The 20,488-nt window shown below is 44.3% G+C and overlaps 1 protein-coding gene and 2 long non-coding RNA genes across 5 annotated transcripts; 2 read left to right on the top strand and 1 right to left on the bottom strand.

Moving 5' to 3' along the window:
* Window positions 1–3,616, top strand: LOC122155690. Its single transcript, XR_006167296.1, has 2 exons — window positions 1–1,440; window positions 2,396–3,616. It is a non-coding gene; the product is annotated as an uncharacterized LOC122155690 (long non-coding RNA).
* LOC122155689 lies at window positions 1,767–10,047 on the bottom strand. 2 transcript variants are annotated; one of them, XR_006167295.1, is made up of 3 exons: window positions 9,993–10,047; window positions 5,394–6,186; window positions 1,767–3,895 (listed from the first exon to the last, which is right to left on the bottom strand). It is a non-coding gene; the product is annotated as an uncharacterized LOC122155689 (long non-coding RNA). The 2 variants fall into 2 exon arrangements; XR_006167294.1 differs by lacking the exon at window positions 9,993–10,047 and adding an exon at window positions 6,273–7,158.
* A 5,850-nt stretch (window positions 10,048–15,897) lies between these two features.
* On the top strand, window positions 15,898–20,482 carry LOC122156326 (zinc finger protein 239-like). Of its 2 annotated transcripts, none has more exons than XM_042811007.1 (4): window positions 15,898–15,946; window positions 16,623–16,778; window positions 18,799–18,883; window positions 19,328–20,482. In XM_042811007.1, exons 3-4 carry the CDS (start codon window positions 18,838–18,840, stop codon window positions 20,242–20,244), a joined length of 963 nt encoding a protein of 320 aa, XP_042666941.1. In that variant the 5' UTR covers window positions 15,898–15,946; window positions 16,623–16,778; window positions 18,799–18,837; the 3' UTR covers window positions 20,245–20,482. The 2 variants fall into 2 exon arrangements, with proteins under 2 accessions (XP_042666941.1, XP_042666942.1); XM_042811008.1 differs by having other exon boundaries at window positions 15,905–15,946; window positions 16,590–16,778.
* The last annotated feature ends 6 nt before the right edge of the window (window positions 20,483–20,488 follow it).

Genomic DNA, 20,488 nt, shown 5'->3' with positions numbered 1-20,488 from the left:
AAAATGCTGGACTGATGTTCTGCAGTACTTTTCTACCCTTAGGAGAACCACATTCTCCGTGTAACACCACCACCACCGAAATGCACAGAAGATGGAGAGGGACACAGAGACTGCAGGCAGAATTTACTTTTGAGTTTCTGCACGTCCTGTCCAACAGCACTGAGCAGCACAACAGTGAATGCAGCATGAGGAAGCGAGACAAATTAGAAGAACTGAGTTCTGATGGTCAGTCTGAGCTGAAAGAGATGCTACAGTTTCTGTCTGCAACTGAAGCCAAGTGATCTGTAACGCCCGCAATTACAGCACTTTACAAACGGAAAAGGAAAGCCTTGACCATAAGTTGATTAATTCTGAACTAATTTTAAGGGTTTAGGAAACAAAAAAATACTTCATTACTAAAGATTTAAATGTTGCATGTCTACATGAAGAAATATATATTTGCTCAAAGTTCAGAAGATTGGAGGGTAAAATTAATCATCTTCCTTACGTTTAATTGCATTCAGCCTTGAGATACATACTTCTATGAATTCTGTAAATTTGGCTTATATATACTTTTGTATAGCTATAGTTATACATACATCTCATGTTGCTGCTTCTGTTTCTGTTCTCTGATTGGGAAACACTGCTTTACTACTGGTAAAGTTGCTCTACAAGCATTTACATCCATTCTACCTTTGAATACACGTGCACCATAGCTTACCTGGAGATGAAGAGAATGGGCTGCTGAGGAATGTCTTTCCCAGGGGGACTCATTTTTCCAGGAAGACACCTCTGATACAGTATTTCCTCATGGAGGGCTTCCTGAGCACAGCCACACAATATTTAGCGTAAAGGCATCAGAGGAACACAATTTCTTCAGACCACAACTCACCAAATTGGCTAAAGGAGGCAAAGGGAAATGCTGAAGTTTAACAAGGAAAGAAAACAGACAGAAGAACGCAAACCACATGGTCTGGGAATATCCAACAAGGGATCTTTTACTCCCTTTCCACCGACATTTTCCTGCTGCTCCATCCCATTCCCCTCTCTCATCTAACCTCTACTGATGCTGAACTCTTCTGCCCAATCCACATATGGCATGCTTTGAAACTCACTGCTCTATAGCATTTAACCACAGTCCTCTTCTTTAAAATTGAATGACTGACATATAATTTTAGAAGTCTCAGACTGACCCAGCGACTGAGAATGAGCAGAAGCAGAAGTTTAGACACAGCTTTAAAACTGCAGCATATGTTTGTGAACCAATTGCATGATCAAGAAATTTTGGCTGGGACTTCAGATATTTCATGAATATCGTGAAGTCATTTCATGAAACCAGATTTGGGGTAGTAGGGGTGAGCAGTGGGGTTTTTCTTGTTCCTTTGGCTGAAGAGGCTCGTGTTTCTGGCACTGAATGCATTCGAACAGTGGTATGGAGACACCAAAAGGAAAACTGCCCAGGTAAGGAGTAAAAAGATCAGATGAGAATCGTATTCTGAAGCTTTGTGTCTATAGCAAAGTGTGAGCAATCACTTCAGTTTCTGGGAAATCTACTGCAAATCACAATGGGAATGTACAAGACATCTGTGATGGGCATGTCTTCAAATCTAAGTAATGATGGCTGGCTGTAGAAAATTCACAAAGGCTGGATATGGAAAGGTAACAGTAATACTGAAATCAAAGCAGAAACATCTTCACTTGTCCTGCAAAGACACATTGTTTTAGCTACTTCACTTGATTTGACAAAACAATTTTGGTTTTGCAGACTTTTATAATGATTACACATTGAAGTGGGCAATATACATGCAATATACATGCAATATACAAACTAAGAAGAGGGAGAGCTTTCATATGTTCTAGAGGACTGTTATCTTTCTGTTTTCTTTGGAATGCTTTAAACACATGCCTCCAGGTTACTGTTTAAAATGGTCATGCAGTCACTGAATAAGATGATATTTGCATGCATTGTCACAGATTCAAAATATTTCTCTTTGCAAGGTTTTCCCTCCATTTACATACTTAGTAGGGCTTGACAGTTATGGTTTTACTTCCTCTTGCACAAGGAACAGCAAACCATTTTGAAAAGGCTGTAATGTACTTGAGAAAGATTGACTGTAGCTGTCCTTAAGAGAACACAGAAAGCATAGTTTGCTTCTCCATTAATTTTAATCATACAATATAAAAGCTAGAGTGAGCACTGTCCAAACAAGATCACATAGGCTGTATGCTAATTCCAACCGGAACTGCTTCTGTCCTCTGTCAGTAACATTAACAAAGTGTGCCTGTGTTTGCTCTTTGCATCAAAAACTTCTGCCAACATCACACCCAATTAATTATCACATAACACTCCCCCCCTAATGCTCTGGAGGTACCATGTAGGTACGTGTTCCATTAACTTGTCTTTTTCTTGTTCTAGGAACTGGACACAGTGCTCCAGATGGGCTCTCACTTGAGTGGAAAAAATCATCTCCCTCAACCTGCTGACAACACTCTTCCCAATGCAGCCCAGGATATTGTTGACCTTCAATGTGACAAGAACCTGTTGGTAGCTCACATTAAACTTGGTGTCCACCAGGACAGCAAGGTTCTTCTCAGCAAAATTTCTTCCAGTCGCTCAGTCCCCTGTGTATACTGGCATGTGAGGCTATTCCTTCCCAGGTTCCACAATTCCATTTGTTAAACTTCATGAAGCTTTCTGAAACTTTCTCCAGCCTGCCAAAGTCCTTCTCCTCGTGTGGCAGCCACTCCTCCCAGTACTGTGCTTTCTCTGCAAGTTTGCTGGTGATAGATACTCTGTCCAGTGTCTGTGTCAGTAGTGAAGTTAAGCAGTTATAGGGTCAATATCAATATCTGGATATACTACCAAGAACTGGTTAGCCACTGGATTTTGTACCACTAGTCACAAAATCCCTGAGCCCAGCAGTTCAGTCAGTGTTCAGTCCACATCAGAGAGTTCACTCCACTTACACTTCATGGGTTTATACATGAGGAAGGCATGGGAGACAATACAGAAAACCTATTAAAAGTTGAGATAAGTAACAGAGCTCTCCCCAAATCCCCCAAGCCATTCATCCCACTGCAGAAAGCTGCCATGTTGGTTAAGCACTGCTGTCACTTTGTGAATCCGTGCTTACTACTATCACTTTCTTCAAAGAAAGCGTAGATGTGCTGTAGAGAAAATGAATGAGTTCTCTGTAGTACGTTTCAGCTCTGTGGTATGTCCCAGAGTTGATTTTCTTCACAGTGGCTGGTATAACACTATGTTTTGGCATTAAGAGAAAAACTATGTTGACAACACACCGATGTTTTGGTTGTTACTGCATAGTGCCGTACAGAGCCAAGCACATTTTAGTTTCTCCCCTTCTTCTACTGTCCTGGCAGCGAGGGATCTGGGAGGGCACAAGGAGTGGAGGGGGGACAGAACCAGGACAGCTGACCTAAACTGCCCAAAGGGGCACTCCATGCATATGGCATCATGTGAAAACTATATAACTGAGGGGAGCAGTTGTTTTTGTTGTTTTTCTTAACTCTGGCCATGTTATTCATCACTCTGAAAGCTGGTCTAGGCTTATTTATGATTTTTCCAGCTTGTATATAGCATATGCTCTTGTTATAATACAATCCGGTTGTGGATTTATTTTGGTAGTAGTACTCAGCAGTGCCATCATCCTCGCACTTTAGGAACCTTATTGTGGAAATGTAACAAGTACATTCTTTACATGTCAACCAGGCAAGTGGACCACCATGGAAAGAGGTATCCAGTGCCTAAGGGAATTAGCTGTGCTGGAGGTGATGTATAATGTTGGCCTGAACTACCAATTATTCCAAAATTGAGATGTGTTATTTCACAGTCTATGCGGGGTGAGTTTGTACGGAGTTCACCATCTCTGTATGCCAACTCACTGCCAGCAATGACCTGGAAAGACAAAGAACAGATGATGGATAAATTCACTGGCCAACTCCAGCAATATATATATCTCTCCTCCTCTCTGAGGGCCTGTGTTTCAGCTGTGGAGAAGCATTCCCCAGTGGCCAAACAAGTCGAAGGGAATAAATCTTCTGTCCTGCCTGCATGGACTAGCATCTCAGCTACCAGAAGTAAGCATTTTTCAATTCAAGACAGAAGATATATTGGGTGTACATCACATGCTAACCTGTGGACTTACCTGCATGACCATGGAGAGGATATGAGGAAATGAGATGGAAAACTCACTTCAATCCTAGAGGTACAGATATGTGAGTTGCAAGGGAAAACCATTCCTGGAAAATGACCATTCCACTTGCCAGTGGGTAGTTCTCCAAACAGAGTAGATGGCCTGATCTTATTTCTGAGTTTGATAACCAGCCTTTTGGTTTGCATTCATGAGTGATGAATACAATAACCAGAACCAGAAGGGCCCTGCCTTCAGTCAGTGGAGGAAAAGGACAGTCAGGTTTATTGGGCTGTGTGGATTCAATGGCCTGGCACATCAGAAGCACAGGAGTATAAGTGTCTAGTGGACACTGGTGTACAGTGTACCCTAACGCCATCAAATTACGAAGGGTCAGAACCTGTCTGTATATCTGGAGTGAGAGGCGGATTCCAAGAGCTAATTTTATTGGAGAAATCTCAGTCAGGAATTGAGTATGACTGAGAACGAGTGGCAAAAGCACTCCACTGCAACTGGTCCAGAACTTCTGCACATCCTTGTTATAGATTACCTCAGGAGAGGATACTTCAAGGACTCAAACAGTACCAACAGGTTTTTGGTATAGCTGCCTCGGAGATGGAGAACATTAGTTAACTGTCTACTTTGCCCAGCCTCTCAAAGAACTTTTCTTTTGAGGGGGTTACTAAGAGCAGAAGTACAGCAGGAGCTGAACACTTCCACACTGGTGCACCAGTAGTAATATCGTACCATTTGAGATTCCCTGATTCCCATCCATCAGCTGATTTGTCAGCTGCAGAACCACAAACTCGAAATTGCAAATGCCATGTGCTTAACAATGGAGAAAGTAACCATTGGGTGGCTGAAAACATATCCTATATCCCATGCCACTGCCCAAAATACTACCCTGGGCCTTGACAAGCAAGTCTTGTGGTGACATGGCACTCAACACCACACTCCATTTGAAGTAAGCTATTCAGAACTAACAAACCAAAAGATCTTCAATTTAGACCTCACACAGGTCTCAAAGCAAATGAGGAAGCAATCAGCTTTATCGGTACCATGCAAAGTTATCATGGACTTGGGAAGGTTAAATTGTTTTCAGCCCAGCAGTTACTTGACAGCAACATGAAGTTGCAGTTTGCTGGCCTTGATTGAATTCATAGTAAAAACTGAAATCAGATATTTCCTGAAATGCAGAGACCTAGATCTATACATAAATAGCTTGTTTAAATAGCAATTTAAGTGTTGAAAAGTGTTTCTTACCTGTCCTGTGTTCACACTTCTGAAAACGCTGTATCAGTGCAATTAAGATAGTAGTTACAACAAGTCCTGCTGATTTTACAACAAAAAAAAAATAGAGAACAGCATTTTTTCCAAACATGCCCATTTGCTTTATAATGAAAACTTGGTTGTCAAAACACATACTGTACATATTAGATCTATTTATCTCAATCAAGGGGAAATTATTTGAAACTAAAAGAGGAGAGAATTTAGGTTGGATATAAGGAAAAAAGTTTGTTATGATAAGGTTAGTGAGGCACTGGAACAGGTTGCCCAGAGAGGCAGTGGATGCCTCATCCCTGGAGAGGCTCAAATCAGGGCTATGAGCATGTGATGGAGCTGTAGCTACCCCTGTTCGTTGCAGGGGAGTTAGACTGGATGACCTTTAAGGGTCCCTTCCAGTTCAAAAGATTCTATGATTCCATTATTTTTCTTGCTTCTTGTATGTACATTATATCAGAAAGTTGACTTCTGAAATTAAATGTTGTCTTATTACCTTTGTCTAAATGATTCACAACCAAATGGCCTCTTTTCATAATGCATACGCAAGAATCTGTAGCCCATGGCACTAGGACAGACCTCAGCCAACTGTCTGGCTCAGCAGCTGTTCTTTCTGTCCCATGCCACCAACTAAGATATGTGCAAGGCGTAGTGATAAGAACAGCTAGTAAGCAATATTCATATGCTAGGCATTTACTGCCTCACTTAAACTTGCAGGTCTTCCTGGGTGGTTTTACATCACAGGCCAAAAGGTAGATCAGCGATGGCTCAGAGCCTGAAAAACAGAAAAACAAAGCAGCTCCACTTTGACCAGACAAAACACTGTGGGCTTTGTAAAACACAATGCACAGAAGTACACACATCTGGAGTAGGAAACAGTAGTCCAGGTATCACCTTCAGGCAACAAAATCCCTGTAAGCACCACTGCTGCACAACCTTGCGTTCCAGCGAAGTGCGTGCAGTACTGAAACTGTGCAGATCATTGTCATTTCATATGGGACCTAACATGTCACTGCCCAGGTCTGCATTGGCCTGTGAAGACAAGATGGTTTTAAATGAAGGGAAAGCAGCAAGCAGGAAAAGTCTTTCCCTCTTTCTCTTCCTTCCTTCCTTCCCTCCTTGCTTCCTTTCTTTTTTTAAGTAATGGCTTTCATCTCAAATGAACCCCACATTGCTTGGTCAGTAGAAAGGCTAATTTTAACCAAACCGAAAAAAGTTACGCTGATGTAAAACTGGTTGAACTCAAACTGAAATTCAGAACAAAACCACAATCATAAGCAGCATTTAATTAAAAGCTACCCACTTTCCCACCACAGTAACCCTTGCAGATATGCAAGCGATTTCTCATTTTTAGGATAGTCATAAATTCCAATTTACAAGAGAGTCCCTCTGATACATCTAAACCAGCAAGCACTTAAAGATACAACATTTACTGCCTCCCCCCTCACATATGACAATATTTCCAACATACACTGGAGTAACACAAAGAATAAGGAAGAATAAGTAAAATGACACTTTCAGCCACCTTTGGTCTTTGGCTGAAATGGTCAAGCTAGCAAAAGAATGCCCAGCTTTACCCAGGAAAGTTTACATCAGGTAGTCTCTGTTTCATCTATCCGTTAATTAGATGATTGCTCATGCATTCTGTGCATTTGGGGCAATTTCTTACATAATCCAGTAGGTAATCCAGTACATTATCTCTTACATAATCCAATAGACAAATGGTTTGAACACTGAATCTGTGTATGCAGATGGAATCTGCATAAAAGCTATCTTACTGCAAGTTAGGTTATTAAGACAGCCACTGGCTGTTTGTCTTTCTTCCTGATGACATGGACTTATCCAGATGACTGCAAGCAGGCCAAGTGAAACGCAACACAGTTACCTAGAAGCCCTCTGACAAGGTATCAAGTTGAAAGAATGCACACGTGAATATTTAGTGAAGGGACACGTAGGATATCATACATATTTGCTTTTTTGAAATCTTTTACTACCTTGGAAACAATTTGGACAATTCCTCCTGTGCAATTCTAGATTGTTTTGGCCAACAAGCAAAGATTTTTTTATTTGTTCTTAACTCTTTCACACAAAAACTCTAAAATCAGTCAATATAAAACTAAAGCCAGTAGAAAAAAAATCTGAAATCAGAAAAAATAATCTGTGAGTAGTAAAGAGTCCAATGGACTGCAAGTTCTGCCCACACTGAAATGGTAGTGAAGGCTAACACCGCTTTCAGTAAACCTTGCTAGACTGAGTTGACCTCAGTAGCCACATTAGCACAGATTTCAAAATTAAGATCTTAAATGTTTGTAGCCTGGTAATTTCAAGCAGCTGATAAGAAGATAGCAAAATCAAGATGTGAAATGAAGCGATGGCTGCATTTAAGAGTGAGGTCTTGTTTCTAGACTTGTGTAGATACTAATTGTGAGTGCAATAAATGTTTCATGGAAAGCATAACATGCAAGTGATCTCATGAGGTTAATACATGAACTCAAGAACAAATAGGCAGAAGATGCCAGCCATGAACACACATCCTATATATCATAATACAACCACACAGAGGGTGGTGACACACTGGAACAGGTTGCCCAAGGAGGCTGTGGATGCCCCATCCCTGGAGGCAGTCAAGGCCAGGCTGGATGTGGCTCTGAGCAGCCTGGTCTAGAGTTGGGCAACTTGCACATAGCAGGGGTTGAAACTAGATGATTATTATGGTCCTTTTCAACCCAGGCCATTCTATGATTCTATGATATGATAATGTAAGCATCCCTGTGCACTGAGAGACCAAGGTTAAAATGAAAATGTACACCCCCATGCACATGTAGCAAACATACCCTTTCATAGGGACAAAACCAGGAGCTGATGCATATCATAGCATTGTACTGTCCTGCATCCTCTTTCACAACGATGCACAGCCTCAGTGTTCCATTACAAAAGATGTGAATCCACTGGCCGTGTCCACTATTGCTATGTGTCCTGTGCTGTAAGGGCACATTTCCTCTGTACCAGCTGATACGAAAAGGCTGCCCCCACTGGGGATAGCCGAGGTAAAAAATAACAGTCACACACACCTCTGTTTATTGTTGTCACATTACCATAAGCTGAAAATACAACACACAGAACAAAGTCATTACAAGCAATTTTCTTTCAGCCTATCCCTCAAACATTGCCCTGATCCTGCAATTAGTAAACCCAGCAGCATAAACCACCAGGAACGCATCCACACTGTTTTAAATCCCAGTTTAATGTAGAAGCATGTTGCTGCTACAGAATTAGGAATGAAGTAAACAAATTTTATTACCTTCAAGAATAACAAGTGCACACAATGCAGCCTGGAAGGTGAAAAAAGATAACATTTCAAAAAGGATCTTTTCTTTATTATGATATATACACTTTTTCATGGGCTTACCGACCAAGAAATCATTAAACCCCACTAACCTAGGTCTCACCAATGAATGATGTGACTTGATGTAGGTGAGTAGAAATATTTAAAGGATGCTTTCATGCTAACTCTACATAACATTCTCAGGCACACAAAACAGCTTTTTTTAAATTTGTAATACATACTTTGTGGCTTCAATCACAGCAACAAAGGTGTAGTAGCTATGAATTTGTGGGTGAGCATCCCTTTCTTCATTACGTCATAACTGTTACCACTGAAGTTGGCACCATCAGACTGCTTTTCATAGGAAAAAAAAATCCTTCAGAAATATGTTTTCCATTGCTACTGTGTGCAGAACTTCAGAGCAGAGCATGACCTGCAGGTCAACAAATGAAGACTGTGTGCTGGTGATGGACTTGTGCATCTGCACAGCTGCTCCTCTGGCCCTCTGCAAAAATACTGTGATACAAGAGGTGCACGAGGAGCTGGGAGGGGACACAGCAAGGCAGCTAACCCAGTTGACAAAAGGATGTTCCATCCCATGCCATATGGCATCATGCTCAGCAATAAGAGCTGGGGGAGTTGGTTGCATGTCTGTCACTGCTCAGGGACTGAGCTGGGCATCAGTGCTGAGTGATTACATTATGCATCACTTGTTTTGAGCATTCTTTTTTTTTTCTCTTCCCTTTTCTTTTGCATCAAGCTACCTCAGCCCACAAGTTTTACTTCTTTCCCCCAATTCCCACTGGGTGCAAAGTGAGCAAGCAGCTGCGTGGTGCTTAGCTGCCAGCCAGGTTAAACCACAAGTGCTTAGTTTTATAACAGAAGCATGAAGGTGTTGACAACAAAGAACTGTATCAGTCATCTGCAATAGTGGAAGTCCCCCAAAGTAAACTGCTTATGTAAAATAGTGCAACACCAAAATATTGCCACATGTCCCATTCAGCTTCTAGTTTTTCATCCAAGCATACATGACACCAATAAAACAATGCGTGGGAGATAACACAAAGTGCTTCTTGGTAAGTCAAAGGAACACAAGTGAGACCAAGCTTCTGCAAGTCTCCAGAGAGGTCTGTGGTTCCTATGTATCTGTCACCTCAAAATGGACAGGATTTGTAGGGAGGAAAGCGGGTCACCTTTCCTTCTGCTTATCAAGCAATGCCTCATATCCAAGTACAGAGACATAGAAGTTCACGTACCTGAGAGCCGTAAGATGAAATGTATGTCAGCCTATCTGCACCAGCTATCCAAAATAACTGCTTAGATGATTTGCACTCATACAGAAAATGAGAGACAAATGCAACCACCCTAAAGACCACAGCATGACTAAAAAAAAATTGCTGCTATGCAGGTAATCAACAAGACAAGCAGTTCTGGTGTGTAAACTTGATCAGAGTCTCTGTAACTTTCATTGCTGCCTTCACTGGATATGTCTGATCATGAAATATAGCCTTGTGGGTTATCTTTACTGCCTTGTTTCAGCAAGTACACACACCGTGAACACTACAGCACTCTGAAGAAGAATTTACAATGGTGCATTCAAAAGAAAAGGACAAAAACCACAAACTATCTTCTTTCAACATTGGAACCAACAGCAGGAAAACATTCAAATCAACAACAAGAAGCAGTAAGCACAAAAAGCCATCAAATACAAGAAGTCTAAACAGTACTGCACCAAAGAGATATAAATGAACAGGGTGATCTAATAAATCCAGAGAAGTAGCTGGAGTCTGCCAGTACCATAGGAAGCCAACACCATTCAACTACAAAAGATCTCTGGGGCAGAGCAGCTACACCAACAATTACCCTCTTTAACCATAACAAAGATGAACAGTGTGCTGCTTCAGTAGCATCCTCCCCAGTACCAATCCAGGTACTGTAATCTACACCTAAGCCAGCTTAACGAGCTCCACAAGCCATGCAGGCCCGAAAGGCACCCAATTCACCCTACTGCACATTTACCGGTAATCGCAAACTTCCTCTTCCTTCCATCCTGACACACTGAACTGGTGCTATCCTTTGTAAGATGAAAGGGCAACACTTCAGTCAGTCAGTCAGAAATTGGCTGAGTCTTTACACAGCTCAAAATAGCAGCAGAGCTTAATGAATTCATTCTCCAGGTTCAAAGTGGAAAGGTGTTGACTTGCACCATTAGTCACACCGGTCCTGTAAACTTTAGCGTGCCCTTCATAATTCTCATGCTAAGATGAAGAGGCGTATGCATATATGAGCATATGCACACGTACCCATGTACAGCCTTACTTCAGCTTTGGTTTTAAGCTCCCTCTGGCTTGGTTGGCCCTAAGGCAATCCGTCTAATTAGAAAAGGCACACAAGAAACCAGCTGAGTGACCCCAGCCTACCTCTCACAGCCTTGCATACAGCCATCCCCAGGCACTAGATGCCAGTGTTCTCATCAGCAGCTGAACTGCTCAAAAACTCTTATGCAATTCACTGCTTCTCAGCACCCACAGACCGCTGAAGCCCAAATCATTTGCATATCATTACCTTCGGGCTGATAAGGCATGTGTATGCAATTTCAGGTACACAGATTCACTTGTACCTTGTCAAGCAATCGATTCCAATTCAAATTAAGCTGCCACGGGGACCCGGGGCTGCTATCTTTAACTTTGCAGAACGCAATTACCTTGATGAGGGCTACAAAATGCATATTTAAACAAATAGCCACGTTAATATCGTTCCATTTCTGGATCAGCCATCGCTGACACTGAAGTTATTCAACACCAGGCTGCCTGAGGGAAGAAACAGGGAAAGGCTGCCCCCTCCAGTACACGGATATGTTATTCTCCAGATATTTGAAAGCAAAATTCTCAGCATACACTGGAACATTTATATAGCTGGAAAATAAAATTAGCAGAGCACAGTCACAGCTGTACAAACAATTTGCAGCTTTGCCCTGCCAAAATACAAGCTTAAGTGATAACTGCCACATTGGTGGTTCCCCTTCAATTCTCTCACCACTGTACAAGATGTTTTACTTGACGCATCCCAGCTGCCTTCCCAATGCTTCTGAATGTCTGATACAGCCCTCCCAGCATAGGGGTACATCAGCAGTACCCCATAACCTCCTCAAAAACTGCTGTGAAATGAATCTGCCGCTTCCTCTCACCTCACTTCAGGTGCTCAATATGGTTTTTTTTAAGGCTTTCTACATACCTAGCCTATGCCCCAACACACACACTTGCATCTGTTGTTCTTTCCTTTGGATAACAAGTCCTGAGTTAACAGCTCCTTGAAAATGTTCAGTTATTCCTAGATATTGGAGGGTGGAGAGACATAAACTACTCCTCACACTTCAGCTGCAGGTATTAAGGGAAAGCCAAAAAACAAAAGAGCACAGAACTTGCTACATCCATGAGGTGGACTTAAATGATTAGATGAGCCCTTGGAAAGCAGTTTGCTACTACCAACAAATATCACCTGCTATCACCTTATGACAAAGAACGTCCCATTTCTGCGCAACAGGGAGATAAACAGCAAAACGACGTAAAATCCTGGTATCATGAGGATTGGAAAAGACCACTAAGATCACCCAGTCCAACCACCAACCCATTTCCACCGTGCCCACTGACCACGTCCCTCAGTGCCACATGGTTCTTGAACACCTCCAGTGATGGTGAGTCCACCAAACCATCTCAGCTGTTTAGTTTGCAGGCTATGTAAACTGAAAGTTTGCTGAAGATGAAGCATTCGTAGAATCCAGTGTCTGTTGAGATTCCTCAATTTAATTTCCCAACCTGTTTTCATGGGGATTTTTTTTGTTTTGGTGGTGTGGGTTTTTTTTTTGTTGAGCTTTGTAGCTATTGTTGTTTTTGTTTATTTTTCTGATTCTCAGAGGGTTTTCTAAGAGCACTGCCAAAGCAATAATAGGTAGGGGGTAAGGAGGGGAGGGGTCTTCCCACATCCCATGAAATAGAATACAGATGTGTGTAACAGAGACAGTAAAACTGATATTCAGAGCCCAACTGGATGTGATCCAGGGCAGCCTGCTGTAGGTGCCCTTGTTTGAGCAGAGGGTTGCACCTGGTGATCCTCCAGAAGTGCCTTCCAACTTCAGCTATTTGATGATTCTGTCATTCCCGTATCAGAAACAGCTGCGAGAGTGAAGAGGGAGCTTTGGTAATTCCAATCCAAACCATGGGATGTCAGTGTCTTCTGGAAAGGCACTATGCTTTCTGCAGTGTTAACAAGCAATTTTTTCTATGGTATGGAAAAGCGTGTCTGTGGTTTAAAGCTCAAATATTTGCAGTTGTGTTCTCTGCTAAATGTGTTTGAAGAAGAATGAGACAGCAAACTGGCCTTACTGTTTGTTACTTTTTAGCCGTAGTGGAGAGCAATGGTGCTCTACATTTGAGTGATTAATATATCATTCTGCTCTTTCAAGTGAAAATGGTTGATCAATACCAAAGTTTAAGAAACAATCTTCAGTGGGCAGCCACAATCATTCAAATGTCCTTAAGACCTTCTTCCCCTGTATTCAGATGGCAGTTGAGCTAAATGCAAAGTAATTACTATAAAGACTGTTGGATAGATAAAGCATTCATTCGGGCACTACAACACCAACAGAACGGTAAAGCTGAGGGTTTGCTAGAACTCACCGCAAAGTGGAAACTTAATTATTCCCCAGCGTAGTGCTTCCCCTTACTGACTGTAATTCTCATCAGATTTCATTGCTTTGCTCCAACAAACTCGTCATTAGACACACATCCTTGGTCATTTCAGCTGTTTAGGTTGTTTTAAAGACATATAAATAAATAAATAAGCATTTCTAACACTCAATGCATGGAACTTTTAAAAAACAGTATATCAGCTTTGTCAAAACAACAAAAAAAAAGGGTACTTCCAAAACATTGGCCAAATGAAGCTTCACCAAACAGTAAAGTTGTTGTGCAGTAGCAACTGAATGCAGCCAAGACTTGACATGGGAGTGTTTCTGAACACAGTTATCTTGAAATGCAGGAACTATTCCAAAAGCACCCAACTCGATTCAGGCAGTTGTATTTTAATAGTGAATTTGTAAATGACAGCTTACCATTTTTATCAGCCTAGAGACACTTGGTTTCTCTTTTCCTTGAAATACGACTACATTACACACTTTGGGCACTTTACTGCTTTCCACATTTTTAAGACAGTCAAACTCTCTTGGAAAGATTTCTCCCTAATTACCAATTTGTAATTATTGAGTTGTCTGTGGGACGACACATGCATGGTTGCTTGTAGAATCACTGAAATGTTGATTGGAAGAGACCTCTGCAGTCTAACCTCCTGCTCAAAGCACAACTACTACCAGCACTAGAACAGGTCTGCCATGGGTTTGTCCAGCCAAGTTTCAAAAGCCTCCAAGATCGGAGAACCAGCACCCTGTAAGGTAGCCTGCTCCTCTCATACACTACTCCCATAACAAAGAAGTATTTCTCAGTGTCCAGCCTGATTTTTTAAACCAGACTTGTTTTATCATTTCCCTCTATGCAGAATAGTTTGCTTCTGCTCACTGTTCACATGTTTTAGACTCCTAAGCAACTTGGGCATGCTGTCCAGTTTTTCCATATCCATTGGTGGGCCTGAAGCTGGACATAGTATTACAGGTGCGGCCTCCCCATCTCTGAACAGAGTGTGATGATGGCCTCTGTCGACCTGCCAGCCATTCTTTCCCTGATATAGCCCAGTACGCAAGCTGCCCTGTTTGTAACTGGAGCATACTGCGCTGTATTCTGCTTGGTGTGCAGGTCCTGTTCAACACGGCACTCGCTCAGACAGCCAATTCCCAGTCTGTACTGATGCACATGATTATTTTGGCATGTGTGAGGAACTCTGCCCTTCTCCTTGCTAAACTACCTTAAGTCTTTGTTGGCCACACCACCAGTCATTGCCTGGATAGCAGGCAGTCATAGTAGTTAGACAGGATTTGTCATGGTAGATTGAAACCGAAGGTTTCCAATCACCTTCTTCTCAACATTGTATTTGAAAACGAATTCATCGGTTGCCTTCACTGATGCTGGACAGCAGTTTGATGCCTGAGCCCAATGTTCCTTCATATCAGTATTTAAGCCACGGTCAGTACTGTAGTTTCATGTGCAGGATACATTTGTCATTCATTCCTCTCTATACATTTGTACTTTGACTGCGAACACATTGATCTTCTGCCTTCCCCATTTCTAAGTGTATGTGTTGTGCTGCAAACATGACAAGGATGCAGCAATGTGCCTGACAGCTGTACTGTTCTACAGACCGATGAGGCTACAGAATCAGAATCATTAGGTTAGAAAAGACCACTAAGATCATCTGGTCTATCCATCAGTTCATCCCCACCATGCTCACTAACCATGTCCCTCAGTGCCACATCTCCATGACTCTTGAACACCTCCAGGGACGGTGACTCCACCACTTCCCTGAGCAGCCAATTCCAACACCTTACCACTCTTCCCGAGAAATTTCTTCTAACATCCAATCTGACCCTCCCATTCACCCTATTTCAGTATTCTCAACTTATTTTGTCTACGGCCATTTCTCCATCTGCTCAGACCCAGGCTAAGCACAGACTGCAAGTCTGAAGAGCTTGTATCGGTCAGACAACTTCTCAAACAGAAAGTCATAATGCAAACTGATGCTTAAAGCCTCAGCATGACAAAAAATGAGCTCTATTCATTTCCCTGTTACTGCAGTTTCCATAGTACTTAGGGCACACTTAAGGTTTCTGCCGGTGGGCACACCAGGAACACTGCATCAGCTCGCTGTCACAGGCTGATGTGTTCTGTGCTTTGCAGGGAGTCTCCAGACACAGCTCGAACTCAGTCCTGCAGAGGCCCAGGTGAGCCCTTCCTTGCGTTGCCCAGTGCAACAGGGAAGCTTGTCTAAGATAGTCAGAGGGCAGTGAGGCAGTGGTACAGCTGCCCAGAGAAGCTGTGCATGCCCCATCCCTGGAGGGTACGAGGCCGGGTTGGCTGGGGCCCTACGCAGCTCCACGCGGGAACGACCCCCTTCCTCACAGCCCGCTTCCCCCAGAGCCGAGCACGGCCTTCCCGCCTGCCTCCCTTCCCGCACAGCTCCCAGCCGCGCCGCCCCGCCCAGGAAGCGCCCTTTGCCCGCGGAGCAGGAAGCGTGGCGGCGCCGGGCGGCAGCGGGCGCCCTGCAGGTAGGCGCGGGGCGGCTGGATGGTGGGCAGCAGCGGAGCGCTAGGCCGGGAGAGGGCTGCACGGGTTGGAAGCTTCGACAGAGCCTTTGTCTGTCGGCATCGTGGAGGGAGGACCTGCCCGGAGAAGAGGAGGGGAGGGCCGGCTGCCCTTTTTCTACTCCAGTCTCCGCTTTAGCCGCTGTCCCTGTGTTCTCCTGTCCCTTGCTTGTAGCGCAGTTCCCCCGTCCCATCGCTTTCCACCTGCCGCGGGCAAAAGCATCTTCTTGCCCAGTTTCCGATCTCTGTTGCACACAGGCAGCCTCACACGTTGCCCCGGTTCCCCAGAGCTCCACGTCTCCCTCTTCTTCTTCTCATCCCTTTTTGGGTGTTATGGCTGTGCCCTGGCCACCCCACCTCCTTCCCGTCCCAGCACAGCAACCCCTGCTTTAGGGAGGACATCGCCAGCTAGTGCTGTATATCAGGAACAGGTTCTGCACCACAGGGTGGTGGGCATGGCACGGGCTGCCCAGGGTGATGGGCATGGCCCCATGTGCCGGAGTTCAGGGAGTGCTTGGACACTACTTTCAGACACAGGGTTTGGATTTTGGGTGGTCGTGTGTGGAGTCCGGAGTTGGACTCGGTAATCCTTGTGGGTCCCTTCCAGCATGGGATATTCACACCTTGCTCTGAATGGCAGCTTGGTGCCCGGGGTGACCATGCAGAGAACACTCAGACAGCAACAGCACTTCAGGAGCAGACTGCAGGACCCCAAGGAGCCTGAGAGATGGAGCTCTACACTGGGATGACTCCTACAGCCTCCACAATCCAACACAGCCACAGGACAGCTATGGAGGTGAGTGGTCAGGAGAGAAAATGAAGAGTCATCAGCAAACAGCTGAGGTATAGACAATGGATTGTCAGATCCTGAAGGACTGTCTTCTCTGTTGGTGAGATCAGTCTCCTCTTTTTACAGAGAGGACTGATCATGGGAAAGGAGGAAACTCTCCCTACCCCAGGCTAGCCTGTCAATGTATAAGGACTGTCTGCTTTTTGCTGTGCTGCCATAGCAAATCTGAGCACAGCAGCCATGCATCAGGAGGTCTTTGCAGGATCAGAAGCGAACTCTTCCTTCTGACTTGTTTGCGTGCTTTGAGACTTCCCCTGGTAGCTGTGGTCAGACATTTAGCAAGATGCCACCTCTGAACTGCTTCTCTGCAGGTCCCATATGTACACCCTTTACAGGGGAACCCTGCTGTTTGTGGTTAGCCACTCAGAGAAAAGGCCTGTGTGTGCATGGAGCTTTGGCTCCTGCTTTTGGGTGGAACAGGCCATCTGGTACACACTGCAGCATGTTGGTAGCTGGGTTGGCTCCTACCATCAATCTGCTGCAACAGAGATTCTCAGTAGTTGTGAAGTTCTGAGAGCTGTAAGGCTCCTGAAAGCAACCTAACGTGTTGGCTCAGGACAGCCTGAAATGGCGCATCTGCTGAGATGGTCTCCATCAGCATTCAGCAGATATTTATTTAGTAGGCACTCAGCTTCTCCTTTCCCCTTTCACTTTCTTTCTTCATCGTTCTATAGTTCAGTAAGTCTCTTTTGCTTGCTCCCTTTCTTTCTGTCCAACTTTGCGACCCAAGATCAAAGACTTCAAGACTGGTATCTGTCCAGGACCATTCCCCTCATCTGAGTAGTCTCCTTAATTCTGACACTATCTAATCTCTTACTGCTTGTTATCGTTCAATAAATAGCTGTTGGTGATAGATGAAGCAGTCCACAACAAAACACCCATCACTTTATGCTGTTTGTTTGCACTAGAGGCCATCTGTCCAGTTAACTAATTGCAGCTGAATTGCTGTCCAAAAATGTGCTTTTCCCATGGCTCAGCCATACATAAACAAGGATTGGTAGTTTGAAGCATAATTCTGGGAAAATGTTTCTGAAGGGGTGCTAGCTGGCACTTAGGGAACTAAGGATTAAAAGGAGAGTTAAAAAAAAACCAACAACAAACAATGTCTTAAATACTTTAAAAATATTCCTAGAAACTCTGTGATGCGTATCATTCTCCAGTCCTAGATTCACCCAGCTGGATTCCTTCCCCTGCCACCTTTGATTCTTCCTTTTTGAAATAAAGTGGGACTTTTTTCATACCACTGTACTTTCTCTATTCTCCTGCATTTTTTCTGCATCAATTGCCAGTGCCTACCTTTTGTGCTGGTGGCATTTGTAAGACCAACCTGCCCAATAATTGCTTTTGTGGCAATTGTTGGAGTTGCAAAGCAGGGATCTGCCAGAATCCAGTAGGAATAGACATAACATCATATTGCCTGTTTCGTTGGTTTAGCTCCCTCAGCCTGAGAGTCTTTTCTTGGAGGAGAAAGGAGAATTGAGGTAGCAAGTAAGAAAATCATGCTCTGGTGACTAAAGAGTCATTTTCCATTTAGAATAAGTTTAAGAATAATTTTAATTTAAATAATAATAATTTTAAGATTATTCTTGTGGTTGTCATTGTTATAGAAACGCCTCCGATTCAACTGTGCATGCAGATTGGCTGAGTTTTGCTTTTTCTTTAAACTTATGGCTATTGTTGCTGTCTCTCAATTCTGCGTCCAGCACATCTGGTATATCTCCCTCCTCATATACTGGTCATCAGAAAAGAGGCAACCTCGAATCTCCTATAAGAAAATAAAACATATCTGACATCAGGTACCTCATTGGTGCACAGGGTGCCCATAAACGTTTGTTGCTCAGATTGTTCCATACTTTTAAGCAATTTCTCCATCTGTTCCCCATATTCAGTAGGGGGAGTAGATTTTAAGGCATATTATGTGACACTATTGCTGAATATTCAACTAAGATTTGTTTGCTTTTGTAAGGAGGATTCCTGATTAGTGAACCTGACATAAGCTGCCGAGATGGACCAAGGAGAAGATCAAGATTATGAGGCCTCAAAGGACATGGGTAAGGAATGAGTTCATAAACATAGAAAGCAAGAAAGCAATTTGAGCTTCTGCAGTGTTCTTCAAACTACTTTATTTCAACTATTTTATTGATTTGAGACCTTCTCTTTCCCTGTCACTGCAGCCTTGTCAATGTGCTATTAAGAGTATGTATGAAAGACAGAATATTAAGAAGACAGAATGTGACAATTTCCTGGGGGCAAGGAAAGGCTGATTGCACTGCCCTCGGCACTGCCTTTTGTGGCACATCTGCTCTGGGTCGCATGATGAGGTCGCATTCTCACAACTAGTTTTACATTTGATCCCAGTCCTTCCCTGGAACTGCTTCTCCTACACAGTGCAGACGATACTCTCTGGGAGAAGAGCTCACCTGTTCTCTGCCATCCTTGTCTCTCAGCAATAATTACAATTAGTGATTACAGCAACTAGTTGTCATTTTTTCCAGGTGCTGAGATCGATCCCTTTCTGAATCACTTTGCAAGCACAGATCCACAGGACTTGCTGGCAGCAGAATCCGTAGCAGAAGAGGAACAGCTGGAGAACGGTGATGGAAGTCAGTGTGGTTCCACAGAGGCACGGCAAGGTGACCGCAGGGAGGCAGAGGAGGCTAAGCTGTCTTGCTCTGCTATCAGCCTGGTGAAAAGACAAGAGAGAAGGGTGGGAGCACCACAGCGAGCCCCTCGTGCAGAGCGGCCCACCATCTGCTCCGAGTGTGGCAAGGGCTTCAGCCGGAGCATCCACCTCATCCAGCACCAGCGAATGCACACTGGAGAGCGCCCGTTCCTGTGTGGGGAGTGTGGCAAGGGCTTCAGCCAGAGCTCCCACCTCATCCAGCACCGGCGAGTCCATACCGGCCAGAAACCCTACACTTGTGCAGAGTGTGGAAAGAGCTTCAGCCAGAGTTCTAACCTCCTGAAGCACCAGCGCATCCACACAGGGCTCAAACCCTATATGTGCAGCGAGTGTGGGAAGATCTTCAGCGATAGCTCCACCTGCATCAAACACCAGCGTATGCACACAGGCGAGCGGCCCTACAAGTGCTCAGCCTGTGGGAAAAGCTTCAGTCAGCACTCCCACCTCCTTCAGCACCAGCAGGCCCACAGCGGTGTCCGGCCTTACTCTTGCGGTCAGTGTGGCAAACGCTTCGGGCAGAGCTCCGACCTCATTAACCACGCTCGTACCCACACCGGTGAGAAGCCTTACAAGTGCAGCCAATGTGGCCGGGGCTTCAGTGGCAACTCCAACCTCATCAAGCACACCCGCATCCACACGGGTGAGCAGCCATACCGCTGCGGCCAGTGCGGAGCAAGCTTTCGTTTCCAGCCCCAGCTGGTGCGCCACCAAAAGCACCATGCAGTGTAGTTGGCCACGTGGATGATGGGCCATGGACCTGGTGCCGTTGGATGCTTCATACGGGGTGTGAACTGGGGCAGGGAGCCCTCAGAGCCTGTGTCCTTCTGGGTTGATCAGTCTGTGAGCACTGCCTAGGCACTCAGCCTGCACTGAATGAACTAGCGCAGGTTCACTGCGTGGGGTAGCAGTTCTCAGCCCCTCTTTGGGGGAAGAAAGATACTTACCGTGGGGTAGCAGTTCTCAGCCCCTCTTT

Source organism: Centrocercus urophasianus, unplaced genomic scaffold (genome assembly GCF_019232065.1).
Source record: "Centrocercus urophasianus isolate 14NV4802_14NV808 unplaced genomic scaffold, USGS_Curo_1.0 seq_12, whole genome shotgun sequence".
Lineage (NCBI taxonomy): Eukaryota > Metazoa > Chordata > Aves > Galliformes > Phasianidae > Centrocercus > Centrocercus urophasianus.
The sequence above is the reverse complement of the archived record's forward strand: the minus strand, read 5'-3'. Positions and strand labels throughout refer to the sequence as shown.